General features: G+C 35.6%; 1 protein-coding gene across 1 annotated transcript; it reads right to left on the reverse strand.

The window, feature by feature from the left end:
- Window positions 1-5,658: 5,658 nt before the first annotated feature.
- Window positions 5,659-26,685, reverse strand: LOC100257675 (nuclear pore complex protein NUP96). The gene is made up of 7 exons (XM_002271931.4): window positions 26,424-26,685; window positions 25,314-25,520; window positions 21,269-23,886; window positions 20,645-20,768; window positions 14,886-15,034; window positions 12,631-12,728; window positions 5,659-6,234 (listed from the first exon to the last, which is right to left on the reverse strand). The coding sequence occupies exons 2-7, from the start codon at window positions 25,342-25,344 to the stop codon at window positions 6,045-6,047; spliced, it is 3,210 nt and encodes a 1,069-aa protein (XP_002271967.2). The 5' UTR covers window positions 25,345-25,520; window positions 26,424-26,685; the 3' UTR covers window positions 5,659-6,044.

Genomic DNA, 26,685 nt, shown 5'->3' on the forward strand with positions numbered 1-26,685 from the left:
GATTGATCCTCTTCTCTTCAAAACAATCACCGAAAAGACAAATTTATTAGATGAATATAGGAGAGAGTATATTTTTCCCTTTTGAATTCCTTTGCAATTGTTACTTCATCGAAAGCAGGAATTAAGTCATGATTGCATTAAGTTGTTGTCAGCCCAAGATTCTCCACCACCTTTAAGTCATGTCTACACCAAAAGCATGTTAGTCTTTCATCATGAATTTACAATTAATATTCTAGTCAAAGTAGCATAGTAAGCCACCGAAAGTAAGTTTCAGTCGAAAAAGTCAAAAGTGCTATAGTAAAAGTCGTTTTTACTATTCACTTCACAGGTGATCACTATTCATGCCAGAAGTCAAAAAGTCAACAGTGAACTAATGATTGCTTGTATTGTTTAAGATTCTTATTTTGCCTATTTAAGGAGGCTCGGTCCTCAATTGTAAGCATCTTTCAATTTCCATTCTCTCATCCTCCACTTTAAGCGCTTTCTTCTCCCTTATTTCTCTCTTAAGATGTAAGCCTTCAAGTTCATAGCTTTCTTAAAAGCTTTCCTTTCTTCTTCCATCTTTGGTAAGTTATCTCTCCTTAATATGATTTCAAGCTTACATCTCAATCTAATTTGGATGCATTCAAATATACAAGAGAGATGGTCATAAATATATGATTTTTAAAATATTTATAATTTTATTTTCAAATTTATATTTATGTTGTATTTAATTAATATATAAAAGAAATAATGAAAGACTCATTAAAAAAGCTATGTATATACCCACATTTTTCATGTGTTTTCGCACTCAATCAGTGAGACTCACTTTTTAGTGAAAATTTGATTTTTATAAAATATATAAAATAAAATAAAATAAAAAGTTAGAGTCGACACTTATTTTAGTTTTTTTTTTTAAATGGAGAGCAAAATAAGATAGAAAATCTTGTGTGACTCCTTATTTAGAAAAGACATGCCTACAAAAAACTGAGTTTAGATTCGAGGATCGGGTTACCTATTAGGAAAACACAGTAGTGAGTTGTAGCACTCCTTTAAACTCGTATACATATTGTCTCTACTAAACGAATGAAGGAAACTATGACAATTAATTAACTGATTATGAATACAAAGAAAAAGAATCATACAAACTATGATAATCACCATTCTCTAGATTTATCCAACAAGAAACTTCTATCTCTGGCTTGCTTAGACCGGCATTGATGACAAGGGCTCCCCAATCATACAAGAAACCAATTGGAGCAAGTCCTAGTCTTACAAGATATCCCACCTCATACCTTTCATCTAAAGTCTTCCTCACCACCTACCTCCTCTTCACCGGATCCTTTGATCACCTCTAAATTCGTAAGTGCGAAACCAAAACTATTCTCTTTCCCATTGCTAGCATCGATGACAGCCAAGAAAAAACAAGCAGACCACCGAAGCCATAAAATAAGTAGCAGGCATGGCTAGACATTACCCTAAAAAATAATGAAACTAAGAGAGGATTGGAAAACCAAGTGCAGAGAGCCACAGGTTCTAAAACAGAGCATCCATGATCACAATCCAATTAACATCTCTACTTCATTCAAGCCGATGGTGAAATCCAGTTTTTTTTTTATCAATTACAAGAAGCCATTCTACATTTCTGGGACTCACAGAAAGAATCTCAAGTGTGGAAGCCAAAACAGAGACCCGGATTGGAACACCCATGTACAGAATAAGGAGAAACAGAGGATATAATGGAATGGAGCTTTAAAAAAGAATGAACAAGGACCAAAAACCCAATAAATATGAAGAAACCCGACTCATTTTTCTTTATATTTGGGTTTAAAGGTCGGTGGATTGAACCAGGAAAATATCTTAAGAGAAAATAAATCCAGGATGCAAGAAGGTTTTCAAATATGAAATAACCAATCAAAGCACGGTTAGATTATCCTTGAATGAAACCAAAGAAATAGAAGCTAGCCACCATAACCAAACCATTGTAACCTCACAAACAATGTAAAATAATCACATGAAAAAGAGATAACAGTAGCATCATGATCAGTAATAATCAATGAACTCTAAATAATCTTACCTAGTAATGCTCTCCTCAAGCAAAGGTTTTCTTCTTCCTCAAGCTCTCTTCTCGTTCCTCTGCTTTTTTTTTTTTTTTTCCTCAAGCCTCCAGTCGTCTCCCTCTCACCCCTGTTCTTCCTTTTCATGCCAGCTTCTGTCGTTTTTCTCTTCCCGAGCCCGGTTTTCTTCTCTTGCAAGCTTCTATCGGCTCCACTGTTCACCGCTTAGCAAGTCTCTATCCCAACCACCACCATGGTGAGTTGGTGACGTGCTTCACCATGCATCTCAACATGCAGCTCGCTTGGAAATTGTCCCCCCCTCCCACTCATCGCCAAGCTCACTCTCGGGGTGGTAGAAAAAAAAGAGGGGGTCTACAGTTTTATTTTTCTTTATGTAAGATGTTATTAATCCAATAGATGGAACTCTCATTCATGCATGACAGAAAAGCAAACACAACAGAGGTTATGTGGATTGGAAGGGACAACAAACGATTCAAAAATCTTAATAAAGACTATTTGTGATCCGCTTATGAGAATTTTCTTTTTGTTAAATGTCTCTTATTGATAACTAATAAATAATTTATTTTTAAGTTTTCCAATAAAACTATTTATTATAAATTCTAAAACTCCTTGTTTTGTGATTTAACAAAATTACATGATAAGTGATTCTTTTTTGTACACTAACGCTATGTTTGGTTCTCGGAAAATATGAGGAAAAATATAAGGAAAAAAAATAGAGAAGAAAAGTAGAAAGAAAGAAAAAGTGAAGAAAAATAAAAAATAAATTTAAAATCAATAAATTATTTTATATACTACTTCAAATTCATTTCACTTGTGTTTTCTTTTTTATGTAAAGTTTAAATAATTTAAAAATATATAAATTTTTATCTAATTTTAATTATACTTGATTTTCTTTCTTATTTTCTATGTTGAAACCAAACATGAGAAAATCATTTTCCCCAATATTTTTTTTTTTTCCTTAATATTTTCCGGGAACCAAACATAGCCTAAAGGATTTCTGATACCGTACCGACCTATTATATATTATATAATGGATTCTTAGGTTATGTTTGGTTCTCAAAAAATTTGAGGGAAAATGTGAGGGAAAAAAATAGGGAAGAAAAGTAAAAAAAAAAAAAATGAAAGAAAATGAAGAATAGAATTTAAGTCGATAAATTATTTTTATTTAATATTTCAAACTCATTTTATTTATTTTAACTCTTCGATATAAAGATTAAATAATTTAAAAATATATAAGTTTCTAATTAATTTTAATTATATTTAATTTCCTTTGGAATTTTCTATAGGATAATCAAACATGAGAAAATCATTTTTCTTAACAATTTTTTTCTTTCCTTAATACTTTTCAAAACCAAACATTACCTAATATTTTCAAAATGCTAATCATTAAAGAAATATCAGGCATGTTCATTATTATAGAAGAAAACAACATTTAAGGATTCACAAACATGTCATATGACAATATATGATAGGCGGTTCATCTTATTCAGATATTCACAACCAAGAACTATTGGATTCTCTTCACTTTCAAATAGGCCCTAAAAGGAGAAGGAAGACCAGAATGCTAGCAGGCATCTATTATTGAATTCACCTTATCCGAAAGTACTCATTTTAAGAACATCCAATGCCAAAGTCACTGAATAGGTAAATAGTCAATCCTTAAAACTCATATTATTCATGTTTGTATGACATCTAATTATTTGACTAATTTAATAAAGAAAATGATAATTTAAAATGTATAAATAGTAAATAATATTCCCGCAGAAGAATGATATTCAGGACATGTGATGAATATTTTTAGTGATAACAAAAATTCATTGAAATCATCTAAAAAACCTTATTCTACTTCTTGTTATATAACGACTAAACATGTTTTAATTTTATGTTACCATTCTAGATTCCGTGAGTTGAAATGCAAAGGTTAAACCGATTGAAGCACTTGATCATGATATTATTAAGATTTAATAAATGGTAGAATTGTAGGACGTGCAGGGAGAATATAGATCGAAGGAAAAACTGAAAGCTTATCAGAAATTAAAGTAGTATAATTTTATAAATTGCAGGAAAATAAAAGATTAGTGAAAATCAAATAGGGAAAATAAAATAAAGTTGGTAGAAATAAAGCACATCACTTGTCTTGTGCCAAAAGGTGATCATTTTGTTACTTAAAGAAACTAAGGCTAGAGGTGTCCAATGGGTCAGGCCGCCCATTCTGGCCCATGGCCTGACTAACATGACCCAAATGAGCGGGTCGTGCTATGCTTAATGAAACAACCTATCGTGCCATCATGCCTAACTGTCATGCCGACCCATCATGTTGGCCCACTTAGCCCTTTCAAATATCATTTTTTACTTCTTTTTTTCTTTTTCCTTTTTATTACATATCAAATGTCTATAATACCCTTCTCAACATCTATATAATGGCTAATTGAAGTAATGCAAATTGAATACAAAAATTAAAATACTATATGTCATCTGCTTCTTTTAAATCTATTAAATGTAATTGGTTTTTAAAGGTTAAGTAATACATATGATTGATAGTTGAATGGGCATCAACTTAGTATGGATGTACTCAAACTATAATGATGTAATTCTCACCTTTTATTTTTCTCCCTATTTTTCATGTAATTTATTGAAATATTGAATAAAAAATTTATTTATAGATATATATATATATATATATTATTTCCTTTTATATTTCAATATTTTAAATTTATTGTTATTTTTATTTTAAAAAAGAAAAACAAAAACAAAAAATTAACATTTTTGTAGATGTTATAATTACAAACTTGATAAATATAAATATAAAAAAATAAAAGTATAATTATTATAGATGTTTAAAGTAACAAAAAGAAATTTCATTTAACAATGAAAAAATAAAGACAAAATGACCTAAAAAATTAAATAAAATTTTTTATCAAAGTGAGTGGCTCATGGACCGTGGGCTGCCGACATAACCCATCGTCACAACATGGCACGATTGACACAACTCGACATGACGCGATTGGCCCACAAGCTTATAGGCTATGTCAAGCCACCCATTTGGTTTGCATAAGCTAACCCAATTTGACACGATTTTTAAGTGGGTCGTGTCGGCCGATACATTGGCTTGCTAAACATTGGGTCATGCCGGCCCAACACAACTCATTGGACACCTCTAACCATGCTAAAGAAAATGATTTTTTTGTGGTTGATTTTATCATCAAAAATATGGAAAAAAAAAAGTCAAATATAACTAAAATTAGTGACAAACTTATATATTATTAAATTATTTAATCTTTAGATAGTGGAGTTAAATAAGTAAAATAAGTTTAAAAAGATATATAAAAATAATTTATTGATTTTAAATTTACTTTTTTATTTTCCTTCACTTTTTCTTTTCACCTACTTTTCCTCTTTATTTTCTTTCCCTTACATATTTCCTCAAACTTTTTGGGAACAAACATTGTAGAAGGAACTCAGTTAAAAGGAAAATGAAATGAAACAGCTAAACAATAAACTTCAAAATTAAAATAGGCGGGATCAAAATGGAGCAACAAAAGAAAACACAGGCCAAGATCAACCTTCTGTTTGCATGCTGAGAAAACTGAGGAAAAGAACAGAAAATTTAAACACACCTTCCTGTCATACATCCAATACGTGGTCATAAAAGAACCAATACTTTTACAGGGGAAATTTCAGATATCTCGTCAGGTGGGTCTTTCCACCAACAACAATCTTGGAAAGATTTCAATTCTCTGCATAAAAACCATTCTGTATGTTTCTCAAAAACTAATTTTCAGTATCTCATGCTCAGGCTAGAATAAGATTACAAACAAACATTTAACAAGGTAACGAAAACCACCACCGAAGAAAATTGATGAAATCGACATCCACATGAATGAAACAGAAGGGAAGGAACAAGAAAGAGTTTTAAAAACCAAAAAACCTTGATCTTTACCATTAGGTATCTAATCTAATCCGACCAAAAAAACCAGGGAGGAAAGACTACACCTCCAACAAAGAGCACGTAAAAAGCGCCACTGCATTCTGCAAATGGCTTGAGTGGAGATCCTCAGGGACTGGAGCACTAAAAACGGTGTCAAAGCAGCTCAATTGAACATCACGTGTTGAGCCCTCACCACTGTCAGATAGAAGCAAACCACAGATCTCCTCCGCCATTTTTGAATATGCCACTCTAATGCAGAGATATATAAACAGCAAGGAAATAAGATTGCTAGAATGTCATGAATAAGTGCCAAATCCAGTACAAAACAGATATATTTCAGGAATACCAAAAACAAAAAGAAACTTAGAAAATCTTGTTTCTACATCAAAAGATCTAATACAAAAAGAAATTTACAGCTCCATTTGGAAATTGTTCTTGAAAGCAGTTTTCTCTTCTTTAGTATAGAAAACGGTTATCTAACTTACAAAACACATTTGACAAACTTCTAATGGAAAACGGTTTGCTGAGAATTTGTTACATAAATAGGTTATTTTTTAGAACAAATTTTAGGTTTATTCAGTAGCTTTTTGTAGAGTGTTTTGAGTAACAATTAAAAATATGGAGAGAATACTTCAAAACTTTTACATAACACTTTGTGCATAGTGCCTCCATGAAAAATAAAACTGAGAAAACTGTTTTTCATATTTGAGTTCCCAAGCAGAGTTTTGCTTTTGAAAACAATTAACAACTGTTTTTAAGAACTATTCTTAAAAATTGTTTTCTTATAACATTCTCAAACATACCCTAAAATACAGTTTTTGAAGCTAACAAAGGGAGAGTAATTGATAGAATTTTTGCTTCCAGGCATAAGTGATAATTTGTTTTGGATAATGTAATAACTGTGTTATAATTTGCGCCCTCTTCTTACATGACAGGTGGTTTGGGGGGCCGTTCTAATCCTTGTCTCAATTGGTTCTTAATATAAATCATCTGTGAAGAACATTTCTGCAGTGTTGTTGCCCAGTGCTTGCATCTAAGACCCACTTCTCTGTTCTCTTTTATAGTGGTGGTCTGCAGCTGAAGTATCCCTTTCATTTTGAAATATGTGGCTTAAGTAGGAAGGATTTGGGGCCCTGATCAAACAATGGTGGATAAGCCATCATTTCACACAGAAAGTTGAAGACCCTTAGGGAGGATTTGAAGAAAAGGAATCCTGAAGTGTCCAGTAATTTAGCAATTTGTAAAGTGTAAGTCTTGAAGCAGACAAAAACGGTGATTTGGAAGAAACAAATTGAGCTTATTCTGAGTAAGAAGTTAGACCAAGGAGTGAGGCTTTGAAGAATGTCATAGTGGACTTCAACAAAACTCATAGGAGACAGAAGTTTAGAGCCATGTCCTGAATCAAGGAGAAAGGAAAACCAAATTCTTCCATGGAGTTGCTAACGCCTAAAGGAGTACCATATCAGAAGAATCATGATTGATGGGGATGCCAGTGATGATAAGGAGCAGTTTTGCTCATCCAGTTGTTGTACTCAAACCAGTAGGTCAAAAGACCCACCTGACAGAGGGGCAAATCCCACATCCATTAAGGATGGTAAAGATTCCAGGGTGTTTTGATGAGGAGGGGGTTTGATTGGCTCTCTTTCTTTTTCCTTTTTTCTTTTTTTCTTTTTTTCCTTATTTTATCTGAATGGAGCCCCAGACCAAGCAGCTTTTACCATGGAGTCTTGGAAGCAAAAATGGGAGACTCTTAGAAAGGATGTCTTAGGGTCTTTCAGGGATCAGGATCATTTTGGGGTGTTGAATATGATGGTTGTATTGGTTCCAAGGTGAAAAAGAAAGGGCAAAGAACGTTAAGAATTTTAGGCAAATCGATCTGGTGGGGAGTTTATTTAAGGTTTTGGCCAAGATTCTTGCTAACAGGTTGAGATACATGACGGGAAACTTGTATCGGATCTTCATAAAGCATTTGTGAAGGACCAGGAAATCCTTGATACAGCTCTCACATCTAGCAGAATGCATGGTAGGGAAGTTTATATTCAATTTTCAGAATGTGGTTGTAGAGGACCAGAAAATCCTCAACATGGTTCTACTATCTAGCAAAGCTATTGACTATAGATTAGAAAACTCCTAGGCCCATGAGCAAGACAGACATTGAAAAAAGCTATGCCCATGTAAGAGGAAGCCTTTTTCTTTATCCTCTCATGGCAACAAATGGATTCTGGTCACAAAAGGATTTTGGGTTGAAATTCTGCTAACCTACAATTAAATTCTAACTTCTGATACATGTGTACCCTCACAAGCCCCTTCCAGAGTTCCACAATCTTGAGGCAAGCTTATCCAGTTCCCTCACCAATATTTCAGTGGGAATGGCCAATGGACTAAATTTTGGTTTCATGTGTGGGGTGGGGAGAGGCCTCTCGAGGACCAATTTCCCAGGCCTATTCACCTTTGCAACCAACAAGGAGGCTCTGGTGAATTATTGGAATCCTTGTGTCTAGGAGTTTCCATGATTGAGGAAGAGATAGGATCTCAGCTCATTTTCACAGATGCTGTGTTAGGGACACAACAGAGGATTTCTTCTATAGAAGCCACTGATAGGAAGTGGTTGTACTCAATCATCATGAGAAAGGCGATTAGTGAAGGGCATGAAAAGAATGAAGAGTATCACTAGTCTAGTTCGACATCATATCGACAGTACACTCTATCTTAAACAGTATCCAAAATCAGTGGCATACAAATTTAACACCCTCTGCTTCTTTGAATCATGGGTTTTCCAATGAGTTCAAATCTTTCTTTTGATTGCAAGTCATGTCAACTAAGAAAACATTATCATTCTTCTTTTTCCATACAGGGGTGCAAAGCCCTTGTTCTAATTTTTTATACTTCATTCAAACATCTAAAGCCCTTAATGTATTCCCATAGTTAAAGGGTTCAAGTATTTTATGTCTTTTGTTGATGATCACTCTCAAGCTACATGGTCATATAACTTGTATCTGTTAAAAGAATCAACTTTCATTCTGATGATGATGCCCTTGAGTTTTGCAATAATATTTATTTTACAGGCAACCAAAAATATAATTAATGCCTAATAAAATAGTCCCACCAAAACATACAAGGTGGTAGACAAAGGGTACCAAACTAGTAAAGAAAGAAAGGAAAAAACGAAAAACATGCCCCCTCAAAAAAAATGTACTCAACCAATCTATAAAATCTAATATAGGCAAAGAGATCCCATCTATAGACCTGCTATCCCAAAGCCAGAGAGACCTCAAAAACAAATTTTAAAGAGCTTAATCCGCTTGTTTCTCACTTTCAAGTGCTCTTCCCCATAGAGGTCCTAAGCCAACTTGGTAGAATTATTCGCACTACGGAAGATAGAACCCACTTAATGCCAACCAAAAAAACAAAAAACAACAGGTGCCACAAGATCAACATTTTAGCACAATGAAAAAATGATATGATCATCTGTCTGAAATCTGCAATAATATTATTTCTGTTTTTTTGTGTCAAAAAAAGGGGTTCTTCATCAAACCTTTTGTGCATACAGCCCTTGATAGAATAGTATGTCCAAGAGAGAAATCATAATCCCTTGGAAATCACTAGAACCCTTATGTTTCAAATGAAAGTTCCAACAAAATTTTGGGGGAAGGTATTTTGAGGTTTGCTATCTAATAAATAGACTGACTTCCTGTCTTAAAACTTTAAAAACTCCTCATTCAAATCTATTTCCTTATATACCACTTTTTCCTCTCTCCCTCCTAGAGTGTTAGGCTATGTGTTCTTTGCTCCCTTAGTACATCTTTCTAACAAATTATCTTTAAAGTCAGTCAAATGAATTTTCCTTAATTATTCTACAACTTAGAAAGGTGATGAATTTATTTTTGATAAGTAAAAGCAATTGAATAAAGAAAGCCTGAAGTACACCTGAAAGTATACACGAAGCATACAAGGCAACTAGGCCAAAGGGAAAGAAAAAACAAAAAAACCCTTACTTACAACCCAACCAATCAATGAAATCGAAAGTGGACCATGAAGCACAATTCACATGCACCCTAACCCAATCCGAAAACATGTACAAAAAGGACCGTAAAATAGCTTGATCTGCTAATTCAGTATCTTCAAAGATTCTTTTATTTCTTTCCTTCCATAAAGTCCAAAATAAGCATAAAGGGACTGCATTCCACACCTTTTTTCTTTTCTTTCCAACAAAGGTGCCGTTCTAACCAAGAATGGTTTCCTTGATAGAATTGGGCAAAACCCAATGAACACCAAAAAGAGCAAAAATAAGGTGCCAAATCATAGCTACCTTGGGATAATGAATAAGCACATGATTAGCTTATTCTTCATCCACTTTACACAAATAGCACCTACTTGGTAAGGCCCAACCCCTCCTTTTTAGTTGATCAATAGTTAGAATTCTTCCCCAGATAGCCTCCCAAGCAAAAAAGTTGACTCTCTTTGGAACCCAAGGATTCCAAACTAAGCTTGAAGGGAACTACCTACCAATGCAAGGGGCTAGGGAAGAGAAAAAAGACTTAACTGTAAAGATATCTTTCTTTGAAACCCTCCAAGACATGACATCCTCAATCCCCCTTCTAAGCGCATGACCATGTAACCTACTGAAAAAAGTTTCCACCTCTTAGAAAGGTGATAAATGCTTTGACTCAATTTCTTGAAATTTTCAAATCAGTGCAGATGTAAATCAGTTTGAGTCAACCATTTATATCTATAAGTCTAGTCTTGGTCTCGACTTTTTTTTTCCCCGCTTGTGTCCCTATCCTCAACCAATGCAAATATATGGAAGAAAGGGATTTATACAACGGAATAACAAGTACAAAGATTTCTCTCCTATTGTCACACCCTCTGCTATAAAATCTAACTCAAACAATTTATGACTGAAGGCAGGTGAGGTTGGTTTGACAAGGTTGGCAAACTGAAGAAAGCAATTTATGACTTAAAAAAATTGCCTATACCCTGGTTCAATAAGTTGAGTGGAGTTGTTTCCCTCGATTTTGGTGTTGTCACTCTTATCATTTTGTATTTGTAAAGCACACACTAGGAGGTATAATCATCCTTCTTTATGTAGATGATATAATCGTTTCTAGCAATGATCTGAAAGGCATAGAGGAGGTGAAGACTCAATTAAAGATATACTTCCGAAAGGATATGGAACAACTAAGTTATTTTCTAAGCATTCAAGAGAGGAATTGTTCTATATCCCAAAGAAAGCATATTTAAGATCTCGACAGTCATGGAAGAAAATTTCACCAATTTTTGGCAAAATTTCAGGGAAAAAAACAGGATATTGGGACATAGCGATTATGATAAATTGAGAGGAAAGACTGCATAAAAAATTGCAGATTTTTTTCCCTGATTTTATTATAATTTCCTGAATTTTCTGATTTTATTGGAAGTTCACCCTTTTTTTTGCCATTTCTTCCGAAATATTCACAATAATCTGGGCACCATGTCTGGTAAACCATAGAGTCAGCGCTCCTTAAAAATTGAAAAGGAAGGCTGGGACTCCCCAGTCTCCGGTATGAAAGGAATGACACTTAACCATTATGCCAGTTCTGCCCTTGGTAACATGTATTGCATAACCATTAGGCCAGTCGCCAGTCGCCAGTCTCCTCACTTTTCAAGGCATCTTAATGATTGGGAGATGGGAGAAGTGGAGTCTTTGTTTCGGAAGCTTCAACCTTTGGCTGTAAGAAGAGATGCAGAGGACTTTTTGAGCTGGAGAGAAAGTAGGAATGGCTGTTTTTCTGTTTGTTCCCTTTATCGTTCCTTCACGAGGGCTTCTAGTGATCCCTTCCCATGGAGCATTATTTGGAGGTCTTGGGATCTAGTGAGAGTAAGCTTTTTTGCTTGGGAAGCGTCTTGGAACAGAATTTTAACTTGTGACCAGCTGAAAAGGAGGGGATGGAATTTTCCAAATAGATGCTACTTGTGTAAAGAGGAAGAGGAAACCAGTGACCATCTTTTTCTGGTTTGTATTAAAGCTAGAATGTTGTGGAATGTGATCCTGACCCTTTTTGGTGTGCATTGGGTTTTGCATTCCTCTGTGAAGGGGAACTTGCTTGGGTTGCACAGAAGCTTTGTGGGTAAAAGAAGGGAGAAGGCGTGAAGGGCTGCACCTTTATGCTTAATGTGGACTTTATGGAAGGAAAGGAATGGGAGAGCGTTCAATGATGTCGAACAGTCCAACCAAGACATCAAATATTCTTTTTTGTATAATTTTATGAATTGGGTTAGGGTGTATATAGAGGATTACACTTTGTTTATGATTGACTTTATAGATTGGCTGTTTGTTAAGAGGATGACTTTCTTATTACTTTGCTACCTAGTTTTTTGGGCGTTTCTTTGTATACTTCGTGTGTACTATTTTCGCCGTTTCTAGGTGTTTCTAATGCAAGCTCTTATTTACCTATCAATAAATAAATAAATAAATAAATATATATATATATATATATAAAGAGAGAGAGAGAGAGAGAGGCTAGTTCTTCTAGATTGAAAAGCATTGCTAAATGATCAAAACAAGTGAAGTTTAACAGTTAAGGTTGATTTTTATCATCTAAAGAGATGAGCTACAAATATGTGTGTGGTTGTGTTTCTTGGATTTGGGCCAAGGGATTAATATACCTTGCATCAACTGGTAATCTGCCACCCCAAACAGCCAAAGATTCATTTAAGCAACTGAAGAAGTCTTTACAAGCAGCATTTTTGCTCTCCAGAGAATCCTGCAAAAACATATAGTCATTATAAACAAGCAAAATGATTACAATAATGCATTTTTAGGATATCCCACATGTCCTAATCTTAATTGTAGGCTTCAACTTCCTTTATCTAACACAAATATCATGAAATTCTCTCAAACATGAATTGAAATTCAACAATTCTCTGTGCCTATCCTAAATGTCGGCACCAATTGAAATCATATCTTCCTTAGCATGCTTTAAGATATTTCAACTAACATTCATGTTCTTCTCACTACCCCTGTAGCCCAAATTCTCATTCTTTTCCATTTTTTTTTCTTAAGGAAAAAATTATACTCTATTAAAAAATAAAAGTTTCTAACAAAAAAAAAAACAAAAGCATAACCCATGTATACTGGGAGCATACAAAGAGCACAAAAATAAGTGTCTAAGAATTTTTTAAAATAAAATAACAATCAAGCATATCCCATGTACAGTGGAAGCATAAGAAGAGCACCAAAAAAAGTGTAACAAAAAAAATTGCATACCCATGTACACTAGGAGTATGCAAAGAGCACCAAAAGACCACAAAACTAAAACGACTTCTTAACCTTTTTCTAAACAGTCAAAATTAAAAAATATAAAATCAAGAACGGGACCAATGTTAGAGTTTTTCAAATAAGATTAGAGCAACGGAACAAAGTACTTGACAAAGCAGTAATGTTAGTCTAAGCTCTCCATTCACTCAAATCATCTTATAGTTTGCACTTTCCAAAAAGACGAAAAGAGGCAAAGATGAGTGATCCTCCAAAATCTCCAACCCTTCCCAACAAAATTTTCATGCATGTAGCAACTTCTTTACCAAAAAGGGGAGCAACACAAAAACTAAAAGAAAGAAAACCCCAAGGTCCATACACTGAGGGCCACCATGCAACGAATGTGACTATGACTGGCTAACTCCTCTTTCTAGTTACACAGGAAACAACAACTCTATGATGGTTAACCCCATTTCATAAGCAGATCCAATGTAAGAATTTTCTCCCAAGTGAAAAAACCTGACATTAAAAGGCACTTACTTCCTCAGACTCAAAAAGCTATAGAAAGATTTGATCGAGAAACTCTTGTTCTTAGCCAGTATCAACCCCAGCTTATTAGCACATCCATCCCTCACAGCCACTGTCTAAATACACTGAAGAAAAGCTTGCACCATCTGCAACTCCCTATCCAAGAAATTTCTCCTAAAGTGAGGGGACCAGATACCTGACCACCTACTCCCTCTTAGAAATCAACTACCCAAGCCCTATGACAAGAAAAAATGCTAAACAAGAACCAAGAATATTTTAATAGACTCCCCTACAGTAAGGATCATACCTGAACTTACTGAGAGTCATAACAAACAACAATATTCATGCAAGCTTGAAAAGTTTCTCATTCTTTTCAAATGGCATTGTCCAAAGGGCAACCCCATTCCCCTCCCTTCCTTGAAGACCCAACATCTTTCACCTCACCAAATTTGCTTTGGATGACAATCCTCCATAAATTTGCCTGCTCTTCCACAAACCTCCAAAGCCACTTCCCCACTAAAGCCTTGTTGCAACTTGTACTATGAAAGCCTTATGATTCACAAACCTATCCTGCCTTTATCTAAACAAATAGTTGACTATATCACCATATGATTCTTTTTCTCAATACTACTACCTCCTCAAATTACTATAGGAATGTTGATCAAGAGATGCATTGCCCTATACAATGTGAGAGGATAAGATTCTTGCCAATTTCAAGTCTTGAGGCTCGGCTTGCTCTTCTCATGGTGATTTTGTGATACTAGTCTATCCTGCCAAGTGCGTGAGCAGCTCAACCAAAATACATGTCATGTTTCTCAAAATGGCTTCATTCATGGATAACACAGTATTGCATGCATGCCACACCTGCATTCATAACTTTCCACGACTCTAGATCCAGTTTGAAAAAAGCCCAAACCAAGCCTGTGAGTCAGGCACATCTTGGATTGGTTGGATTCAACCTGTAAAACTAATTTATAAATTATATACTGAGAGTGACCTCATATTTGAGTATGTAAAATGTAACATCTGAAACCTAGGCCACATGCTACTACAGTAGATATTCAAGAAAAATACCACAGCACAAGATATATCCTACATTCAAATTTAAAGCCACAATAATAATGATAGATTTTCATACCAATTCACACATGGTATTGTTTTCTTCTTGCAAAGAACTTCGTATTAGATAGAATGAAATATATACTCCAGCTCCCAAGTCCCAATGTTCAATTTCAGACTTATGGTCTTCCATGGAAGTTGCAAGTCTCCATATCTCCGAGTGTTTGGCTGCTTAATTGAAAAAGAGGGAAAAAACCATATCAAACAATATTTTTAAACAGCAGCATCAATTGAAGAAAACTGTAGTACAGAATATAACATGCTTGATCATTAACCTTGCCCTGAGGAAGAAGACCATATACAACAACCTCCACAACCATATCAATCAAAAGTAAAATCTTAAGGAAGATGCTTCATTCCAACTGATGAACTAATCAAGTCTAGAACAATTTGACACTAATTCAAAAACCAGGTTATCTTTCTTTTATCTACAAATGGAAGCATAACAACTTGAGCACTGAAGGATAGAGTTAACATCAAGAAAACATTAAAGCCCAAAATGTACAAAAGCAATTTTCTTAGTACCAGCCACTTGCTTGTGATTTCAGATGGTTGTGTAAAGCAAATGAGTGTATCTATGTTAAAACAAAAAATAGTACACCATGACTTGTAAACTTTAGTTTACACCAAAAATTAATGACAGAATAAAAATTTAAAAAAAAAAGGCATAGAAGATAAAAGCACGAGGATAAGTTCTATCCACATTTCAAATAAGATGATAATGCACCCCACACACACACACAAAATAAATAAATAAATAATCTAGCTGAAGTTTGACATCTTAGACCCAACAATGCATCCAACAATACAATTTCTTTTACAAGTTTATTTATTTATTGATTACTATTCAAAAAGAGCATATATTAGATGATACTTGCTATAAGTTTCACATGTTTTGGGTAGTAATTATACCTAAAATACTCAATTGACCTATTGTACTCTTGCAATGTTTACAAACATTTATTTTGAGTTATGGAGTGATTTTAAGGCACAATAAGTGTCAATTGTGTAACAAAGGAGAAAGTGAGGTTGATGAAGGATGAAAATAAGGGAATATCTCAAGTATACGCCTATGGTGGGAATTCATGGAGATGAAGGGATGCATCCTAGCTTAAGGAAGCCAAGTTTAAGTAAAAAAAGGATGGTGACTTGAAGCTATTAGCAGCCTAAGATTGATTGGAAGGGTACTGGAATTCATGCAAATGCTGAAAATAGACTATGGATGAATTGAGTGAGCTAATGGAAGAGGAAAATGCATCTTGGAAGGTTCTGAATGGCATTTGGGATGTTATATTGAGTATGCATAGCAAAGGGGTGATCTCAACATGCTGAAAAGGATGTTCAAATGGTCATGTGAAAATTTCGCATGAGTGTGCAAAATGAACCAGAATACATGTGAGCAGCAGCAGTTGACAATCCTTTCGCGGCCATTTTCACATGATCATGCCAAACAGACAAAGGGTGCAAGTTGCTGCCAAACCATCTCCAATTCACATGATCATGCGAAAATGATGTTTCTTGTACAAAATGTTGACTTTGGCACCAAAATACGAACCAGACCGGAACCATGACCAGCCGGTCCGGTGCGGTTTTTAAAACCATGTGATCTCTAGGATAATGCCAAGGGTCTACTTGACCTTGGCCTATAAATAAGAGTTTGGAACTCTCATTTGGATTTTGGTCAATTTTATGTTATTTTGTACTTGAGAGATTTTTTGTAATTCTTCTTTTAAGAAATATAATTTTCTTTTGTTTTCCTTCATTTTCTTGCTAGCCATGCACGTCTTGCAAAATCAAATCTCCAAACATGAGTGGCTAGATTTTGTTTTTCTTGGAGGAAGAAGGATCTAGATTAAAGATATATGGTGAATTAGGCAATTGAAGCTAAAGAGAAAAAAAGGTAATTTGATTGAATATATTGATTTATGAATTTGAGAAAATATTCTCTTTCAATGGCTTTGAATAAAATATATATATATATAGTGTAATCTTAATCAATTTATCAAATGCTTAATGCTAAATTTGATGAGACCATATAGTTGCATTATAGGATTTATTAGTACGTGATTGAAGACAAATTGAGCTTAATTGTGAATGATTAATCAATGCAATTAGGATTCCTAATTTCAGAATTAATGGGTCTAAATTTAGAGCTAAATTAAGTATTGATTTAGGTGAGATTTTTCTAGTGACCTATTTAACATCGAAATTGATTTCTAGTGAACTCCAAAACCAGGAACTTTTTCATTTCATAGATTTTATTTTAATGTTGTCCAATTTTATCTCCTCAATTATAATCATTTTTTCTCAATTTTCATTTATGATTTTTCACTATCTCATCATTTATTCATTACCACTTCATTCACAACATTTTCTCTCTTGATTACAAGAATACATTTACATTCCCAATGGACAATACTTTGTACCACTATCCTATTATGGCTCTTTGTTTAAAATTCTTTTGATCGGAAAAAAGCTGCTTTGGAATAGTAGAATAATATTATAAATTTTGTTTTGATACAACAAATTTACGAGCATTTATTCCTTTTGATAGACAAAAATTGGTTAGAAGACATTAGAGATGACAAAACCAAAGCACATGACAAATATAAACAGACAACTACAAAGGAAAACAAGGAAAAGAAGACAAAGTACATGAGTGAGAACAAAACTAACATAGAAAACAGAAACAGGAGCAAAAAAAAACCAAAAAGCTCCTTAATCCATTCTATAAGTCAAGCTATTGGCCAACTCAATAAAAGAGTGCCTTCTAAACATAAAAATCTCTCATACATAAATCTCTCTCGTTCAAGCATGCAGAGATCCCAGCACATTCTGTTTAAGCCTGTGTTTTCTAGCTTCAATCCTCTTATTAGATTATATTCTGTTCCTTTCATAGGCACCAAGCTAATAAAGGGAAACAATTCATAGCTGCAATGGATAGCAGTCAAAGGAAGGAGACAGTGTATCCCCTCCTATCCATATGTTAAAGGTTTTAGGAAGGTAAAAGATATCATCTTATGGATTTAAACCAAGTGGGAAAGGGGGTTGGGCATTATTAGGGTATTTGAGGAACACAACCTTCTTTGCCAACTGGCTGTTGAAGATTCCCTAGGGAGGGTTACGAGCTTGGACGCAGGTTTCTCAAAAGTATCTACAGTTCACATTCTAATGAATGGGATGTCATCATTCAGGCTAAGTGATCACATCAATGCTTGTGAGAAGTTTTAGCTCATACCTTCACTAATTTCTTTTGCTACATTCATTCTTCCACTGGAGAAGACAAAAAGATTCATATTCTGGACAATCTGTGGCGGCTGATCAGCATTTTTTTTATTTCAACTTCTCAACCTTTATTTACTTTATAGGTCCCCAAAGTCATCCATGTCTGCCTTTTTATACCATTTTGATTCCTTCCACTCCTAGAATTTCAACCTTTATATAGACTTTTTAGACCATGAAATAGATGATCTTTCCTTGTCATTATCCCGATAAAATGTTTATTTATAATAATTGTTTCCTGATATCACAGCATGGTTACTTTCACCTCTTGGACGTTTCTATACAGAGTCCCTTCTTTAGGTTCACTATGCTTTCCTCACAGCCAATTTCATTTGGAAACCAAAAGCTTCATCTGAAGTTGAGGTGTCAATAAAAGGGCCAATTCTAATTACTTGCTATAGCTAAGAAAGCCCACTAAAGCCATCAACCCTAAATCCTATGTCATGGACTTGGCGATGAGGAGACAGCTTGATGATCTCTTCTTTCATTGCCCAATCATGATGGATGCACAAACTCTTTGATCTGGCCAGGATAGCCTAGGCTCCTCCTAGTACTATTACAAAAATGTTGGTGATTGTATGCGAGCTTTGGAGCTAATGCTAAAAGTAAGGTGATTTAGTGAGTGGCTACACTTGCATCATTGTGGGAATTTGATTAGATAGGAACATAGCATATTTAAGGAAATGAGGCTATGGAGTCCTTATGGGGTGAGATCCACTTTCTTTCTTTCCTAGAACCCCACAGAGTATGATTTGGCCAGATAGAGATGTCTTTCATGCAAGTAGGAGGGTTGAGGAGATTCATATCAAGTGGGTACCTCAAACCTTGGGTAGTCTCAAGTTTAATTCTGAAGCTTGTTCTTTAGGTACCCTGAGATGGTTGTGTATTAGGAGAGTGTTTCAAGATCACAAGGCAAGATGATTAGAGCCTTTCCCAGGCTGGTTAGGAAAGGGCTGCCTATAAAAGCAGACTTCTAAGAATGTTGAAGGTTTGACTCGAGCTACTTTTGAGTTTCAACAATTTCTTGATGGAAGGTGACTCAATACAGTTATACATTGGGTGTCACAAAGGGAGTGAGGATTTTGGAAATGGGACTCATGGCTGGAAAAATCTTTGACTAATTTACCTAGTAGGATGTCCCTTTACATGGATTTCTCATCAGGCCCATCATTTAGCAGATAGATTGGCAAAGCAAAGTGAATCATTTCCTGAGATTTTTGTAGGAAAATGCATTCCTATTTTCTGCCTTTGAGTTGCTCAATTGTATTTTTACCTTTTCTTTCCTTCTATAGCTACTGATTCGATGGATTTTTTCTCCTGATGAAAAGAATTATTCTAGCTTTGGGAAATTAACACATTAAACATATCAAGAAATGTTTGACTTGGGATTGTTTTCAATTGTCAAAGTGCCCATATTATTGAAATAAAAAGAGCAATATTTTGATTTTTACTGAAAATAATCGATTTTCAGAAAGAAATAAATAACTAGTTTTCAAAACTATGATGCCAACACTGGATTAAGTTTCCAAAAGAATGAAACGGTTCTCATTTTTGTTGTCAAGCACATCATAAGAGTTTAATATCCACAGTTTTATTGTATGTCAATATTAAAATCCTTCCTTGGGCATGTTTTTGCAGACTAATAATTCCTAAGAACCTACGAGTGCAAGAAAAAATGACATAAAAAAGAATCCAATAACCTAGAACTGAGCTTTAAAGCCCTTAATGAGCATGTTCTGCCTATCCTAATTAGCACTGAAAACCCTTTTTTTAATGGGAAAACAGAAGCTATGAGTAAGAGTGCCTAGCAAAAACAGGATGTCCAACCCCAATACACCAGAGTAAACAGAGAGGACCAAAAAAAGGAAAAAGGAAAAAGGGAAAAACACAACAGCGCAAAAATCAGCACTGAGAGAAAGCACCCATAAAACCTATCTATTACCCAAGCCCTCAATGAATCCATCAGGGTGGTCAAAACCCCATGGGACGCTGACGCAGCCAAAAACCAATTTCAGGAAAAAGTTCTTCAGCATCCAGGTAAATTGAATTTTAAATCCTTTAGCAATCCAATATATTCCAAATTATAAGCTAGTTTCAAATCTAAAATCCTACTGAATTAAAACTCCCCCAAAAAAAGATTCAACTAGAATTTCCTTTTTCTTCTTAACCTAAGTGACTCGGCACCACAACACAGTGCATCTAAGCACAGCAGTATGATTGTGCTTTCACCAACACACAAGGCTGCAAAAGATCGACTCCAATGTGAATACTTATACTCCAAATCACTCTTACTTTTGTGCGAATATGGTTCAAAATAATAGTCATTTTATTATAAAAGTTCCATTATATATTCTTCTGGCAGAAGTTAGTTTATTAATCATAAGGGGCTCCCTGGAATGATTAGCATCACTGGGCTATCAACAACTGGAACAAAAATGAGATAATAGCAGAGATTATGCAAAGAAATATCATTAACTAGAACATATGAGATTTTACCTGACAAGAACAATGAATGAGCAACTGAAGTCATGAAAAGAGAGTGAGCCTTTTGCCAATTTGCACATGCAATATAGTGTTCAAGGGCCCTTGAAAGATCACCACAGTAATTGAAGTATACTGCCTGCAATTGCATAGAATAAAATAATTCAACCAGAGAAAGTGATGTGCTCAACAAGAGACATGGAGCTTCATTTTAGAATCTATGACTTTGCACCCATGATAATTACCATATTATAACTTTTTAGCAAGGCAATTGTGAGGAAGTTCAAATTCCATGGTAATCTCTGTGACCGATCGTAAGATGTTACTATCTCATAATTACAATATCCATTTCTTTCCATCTATGGAAATGATTAAAATATAAGTTTCTTAGCAGGGAAATTTTTCAGAACATTCAACTCAACAGTAGTCTCTGTAACCCTAGTTTAATAGCTTACAGTCCCTTGGCCTGGATAAGAGCCTAAGACTATAGGAGAGCCACAGCCAACATTTATAAACCACTGGATTTGTGACACCCCAGTAACACAAAGAATGGCAATGCTAGACCCAGATAAAAGACAAAATAGAAGGCTCTAAACATGAAAGTTCTGTCTTGTACAAGAGCAAGAAACAATGACATACCATTGCCTCGTGCAACCATGCCAATGGAATGCCTAAGTCCTCCATAAATTGGCGTTGTAATTCTTGTGAATGCCAAGATTCACAATATTGGAACAAAATTTCCCGAATGAGAGTAGCTTGAAGGTATGGAAAATCATCACGAAAGGGCATATGAAGAACCACATAGATGGCCCAGTGACATTGCCCTAGACACAGAAGCTGGGAAACAAGTCCCATGTCAAGAACATGAAGATCATTAGAACTGAAGGCACCAACTGCTTCCAACACTGCACGCTGATGCCAGATCATATGGTAGTCCAGTGGATCATGTGTTGACGAGAAGGCACTGAACATTGTCTTCCCAAGTCCAAATTCGCTACCTTCACTGGCATGTAGAAGCATAAGATAATAGGCTAGGTCATAACGTTCCCCCACACTCCAAGATACAGCCTCTTCTACAGGTCCTTCATCAATGTAGACTGGAACAGGATGTGGAGCTCCTCCATCGACAAGAAGCTGCTGGTAATTGCGAAAAACAAAGGGCAATGAAGTGTCTGGTGGTAGTTGATACCACATCAATAAACCTAGGAACCTTTTCCAGTCAATGTTTTTGCCATGCAATGCACCATGTATATTACCAGCAAGCAACTCAAAGAGCCTTATCCTGTCCTTCTCAATGAAATTGAAGTCCAGCCCATTGGTTCTCCAAAGATCAAGCTGCTGAGCAACATCAGCACGATTTATTGTGGAACCACCAGCCTGACTCAGCAAACAAGCTAGCCTCACATCTCCTCTAGAAGCGGCCAGTTCCACAGCTGCATCCAGCTGTCGCCCTGTCAGCAGTAATAATATCTGTTCCAAATCACTGGACTCATTTAAGGAGCTTACTTCATCCTGTACCCGATGGCAAACACTCTCTTGCAACCAATAGCTGAACTCAGCTCTCCGAATAAGAGGGAGTGCTTCCAGGTCAACATCCGAAGAACCTTCACTCCTGTCATGCATCATGTCTTCCTCATTATCAGCTCCTGCAGATTTTGATTGTCCACTGATTTCCCTAGCCGAAAAAAGAACTTTTATCAATTCCCATACCATTACTTGGTGCATCAACACCACACGAGCGGAGGAAGACACCTCAGGGACCTCCAGCTGCCTCTCAATAATTCCTATATAGCTCCGGCAAATCTCTGAAAGCATTAAACGATTAGAGACTGGGTTTTGAAGCCTTAATTTGAAGGACCCAATTTCAACTTCTTTTGTTTCATGCTTAATATCCTTGTGTAGCTTTAATGGAGAAATGAAACATGAATCAACAAGTTCCTTTCTTACTTTGTTATTTTCATCTCTAACCACTTTATCAATTGCAACCTTTTCTAAATTGATTACAGAAGATAAAACCCTCTGAGAATCATTGCCACCAACTGCTGCACCAGCATGAACAAGGATGCCATTAGGGCCCCACCCTACACGAAAGGACCTGCCCATGAACAATGCTGCATCAACTATGTTGTGGGAATGGCTTTCTGTTATTGGTGTCTCATGCTTGAGGTCCAGCTTAAATCCTTCTACTTTTGTAGTCTTCAAAGGCATTCCCTTATTTTGTTGGGCCATAAGAATGGTTCCAGAAGAGCTGGAGTCAACACTACCAGGATTGTACTCAAGCAAAGCTAGTGGAGTTTTCCGTGCCACAGATGAACCAGATTTATGGCTCATCCTCCGAGCGGAATAATGCAAAGGAGGTCGTATATATTCCTTATTGAAAGATTGTTCCCGCTGTTTAAATTCCCCACTGAAATCATGATCCTCCTCTTCATCAACAGGAAACATCACCATTCTCATTTCTTTCATCTTGATAGGATCAAGCCCAAGATGAGCAGGAAGAGAATGAGAAAGTACAGCTCCATTGGGTTCCACTAGTGTGGCTTCATCAATATCAGAAACCTCATGAGCATTTGTTTCCAGTGGATGTTGAACTACAGTCACATCATCCATCGCAATATCCTCTTCATCATCTTCACTCAATCCAAATCTGCTGAAATGGTGTACCAAGAATTTCCATTCACCATTTGATGGGTTAAATGAAATGAAATCTGCTCCCTGTCTCTTTGTACAAAGCCTCAATTTCTCCACAATATCATTTAGTCGTCCCTCTTCAAAACTTGATGATCTTATCTGTAGCACCAAAGTTACTTCAGCAGCCTTGTTAAGGCCCTGACCAACCTCAGGCTTTGCACCTTCATCTCCATATACAACCACTTCATGCCTCCCAAACCTGATTATTTGATCTAAGTCCAACCATCTAACATCAGTGTCTCCAAGAAACTTGACACGTCCATAACCAAATCTTCCAACTGTAAAATCTTGAACTCGGCTGCAAAAGCCAGAATCCATCAGTTCCCTTTTAGCCAACTCCTTCAAGCAAGGTTCCATATAATAACCCGAAGATCGCAAAGTCGGTAGGGAAGCTTCAACTTCACCATGAACCTCACACAAAGAAGAAACATTCTTCTGAGAAATTTTTCTTCTCTTGTATTGATGCAGTGCAATTTGTGAGCCAGAGGTTCCAGCATCACAGCCCATTCCCATAGTGGTACCAAATAAAATGCTATTTCTTGTACTATGAAGTTCATTTAAAGTCCCTGATAGAAAAGTAAAAGGTACAAGATGAATTTCATCAAGAACACAAATAAGTGGAGAGATTAATAAGCCACCCAACCAGCACACAGAAAGTTCTTTAGATACAGCCCAAAAACATTAATAAAATAAAAGCCCATAAGTTTTAAAATAAAATGCTATTTCTTGTACTATGAAGTTCATTTAAAGTCCCTGATAGAAAAGTAAAAGGTACAAGATGAATTTCATCAAGACCACAAATAAGTGGAGAGATTAATAAGCCACCCTATCAGCACACAGAAAGTTCTTTAGATACAGCCCAAAAACATTAATAAAATGAAAACCCATAATCATTTAAAACTTAAGGCAAACCATGCTGCTCAACCTAAGCCCAAGGTCAGGTCAGGTCAATTAGAGGCCAATTCAATTTGTTTCTTGCAATTAAGCAGTCAAGTTAAACTCTATTTTGAAGCTCACGAGTTTTTTAGTAAAGTGACACCAGTATACTACTACCATGCTCTGCTCCAGTAGAGTCCAAAACTGTGATGAGCATCCCACATCTTCCATATCCATTTCCTCTTATTGTATCAGAATATATGACAATCTTAAGCCTCACCCTCAATTTCGTTTCCAAGAAATCATTCAAAAACAAGCAAAGGCAAAAAAAAATCTGATTTGTATTTTCTATCACTTCTGTTTGTAAAAAAGTGAAACTCAACTCAGAAAGCCAAATAGTTATATTAAGTCTATTTGAGCTTGGGTGTTTCATCTACCTGTGTACTTTGGTGCATTTTTGTTAGGCATTGTTAATATATTCATTTTGTTTGCATATGAAAAAAAAACTTGGTTTTCCTTTCTTTTCCAGTTTTTTAACCCTTCTGATTTCTCCCTTGGCTCCTGAATAATTCAAAAAAAAATCGGGACTAAAATTTTTATTTCTTCTCATTTTCTCCATTTGGTCAGCAAACAGACAAGGCTAATCAGCTTTTAATGGGTCAGCAATTTATAACGATGAGCAATAGGGTCAGACTGTGGTGCAAAAAGCACATACTAGACTTTATATTTTCTCTTGTTTAATCAAATCCCTCCCCATCAAATAGAAAGAGTACAACGCAAATAATAAATATCCAATGTGATCAAACACTCTTGCCTTCCAATATCTCAGTCTGGAAAATAACAAACCCTAAACATCAGTTTGGTTGCTGAGAAAACAAAGCAGAACAAACACAAGCATCAAAAGAAAAACATAAAACATTGCTTTTGATTTCTAACAAATGAAAAAGCAACCCAAGGAAGCCAAATAGTTGAACTTGGGCAAGCTGAGATGAGTTTTTAGCTTATCCAAGATTGAAAATGTTAATTACTTCTCTTTTCCTGCCATTTCTCAACAAGCAAACAGCAAAACAGCCACTAAAAGGAAAGTGGAGACGGTAAAGAGAAATAGAAGAATTACCAGAAAGTGGAAAGGGAGAAGCAGATGCCATGATTGAAGAAAAGAAAGAGCGAGAGGTCTAGGGTTTGTGTTGGAGAGCTTGTCACTGGGGTTTCCAGCCTGCCGGTCAAATGACTGGGCTTCAACAATTCTCTTCCTCAAAATGAGGCTGGCCTAGCCTGACTAATTTAAATCCAGTTGCCCAATTGCTGCAGACTGCCAACTCCACTGTGGGGCACCAAATTGGTGATGTGAATAATAAATTTTAAAAAAAATAAAAACAAAAACTCATGATAGTATTTTTCTCAATGCGCATAGAATCAAACCGGTCATTGAATCAGAAAATATGCTAGGTCAGACCAATAGACCAAAACCGTGCATGACATCATAAATATATCATTTGTATATGATTAAAATTAAAAAGGGTTATTTCATTAAAGGGCCATTGAAAAACAAATTCAGAAGAATGACCTCCCTATTTTGAAAACATGAAATCAAACTTCATTAAATATTTAATTTCTATCTCCTGTCAAGCAATTTTTTGGATAGAAAGTTCAAGAATAAAATTGTCATTTGCAATTTTCAAGACATGAAAGTTATTTTTCCAAATATGGGTATCATCTCATCCCTTTTAATCAAATATTTCAATTAAAATTCATTATAAAAAATAAAATATGTATCTATGTAAATAATTAAAAACCTGGCGGTGTTCATAATAATAATAATTAACGTATAACCCAACAGACCTTCACCAAAATGAACCCATTTACACAAAATTCAGCCCTAAACCTCTCTTCAGACTACTGCACATTTTAGAGAAAATTAGAAAAATTAAAACAAAACAACACACGGGCAAACTGCAAATTCCAAAAATATACACAAGCAAACTGGAAACATAAACACAAACTGAATATGTGACTGAACATGATTGGGATCAATAACCACTGAATGCAGCCGAAGGCCCGATAACAACGAAGATAAATGAAATCACAAACAACTTTCTATTCAATTCAGAGAGAGAAACAATGCCCAACTTCATTTCACAATGTCACGGTGTTCATTAGTATCATAACTGACAAGAAAGGGATCAACAATTCAAATATTCAACGCAATAATGGGTTTAGGGCTTACCAGAGATGAGGGAATAGTCGACGACGGCACCAGAAAACGGCAAGGTTCATTTCAGCAGTTCAACGGCATTGGGCAGCAAACGGAGATGTCCACAAGGGTCTGTTCCGGCGGTGCTCAGCAGTGAGAAGGGAGTGTGATGTCTGAGGGAGGAGCATGGCCAGTGGCAGAGCACGACTTGAAATGAATTTGGGGCTTTAGGGCGGGCTACAAAACGGCGTCGTTTTGACGTCCATCACATGCCCAGGTTTGGTACGCGTGAATC

The sequence above is a fragment of the Vitis vinifera genome, chromosome 9, assembly GCF_030704535.1.
Source record: "Vitis vinifera cultivar Pinot Noir 40024 chromosome 9, ASM3070453v1".
Classification (NCBI taxonomy): Eukaryota; Viridiplantae; Streptophyta; class Magnoliopsida; order Vitales; family Vitaceae; genus Vitis; species Vitis vinifera.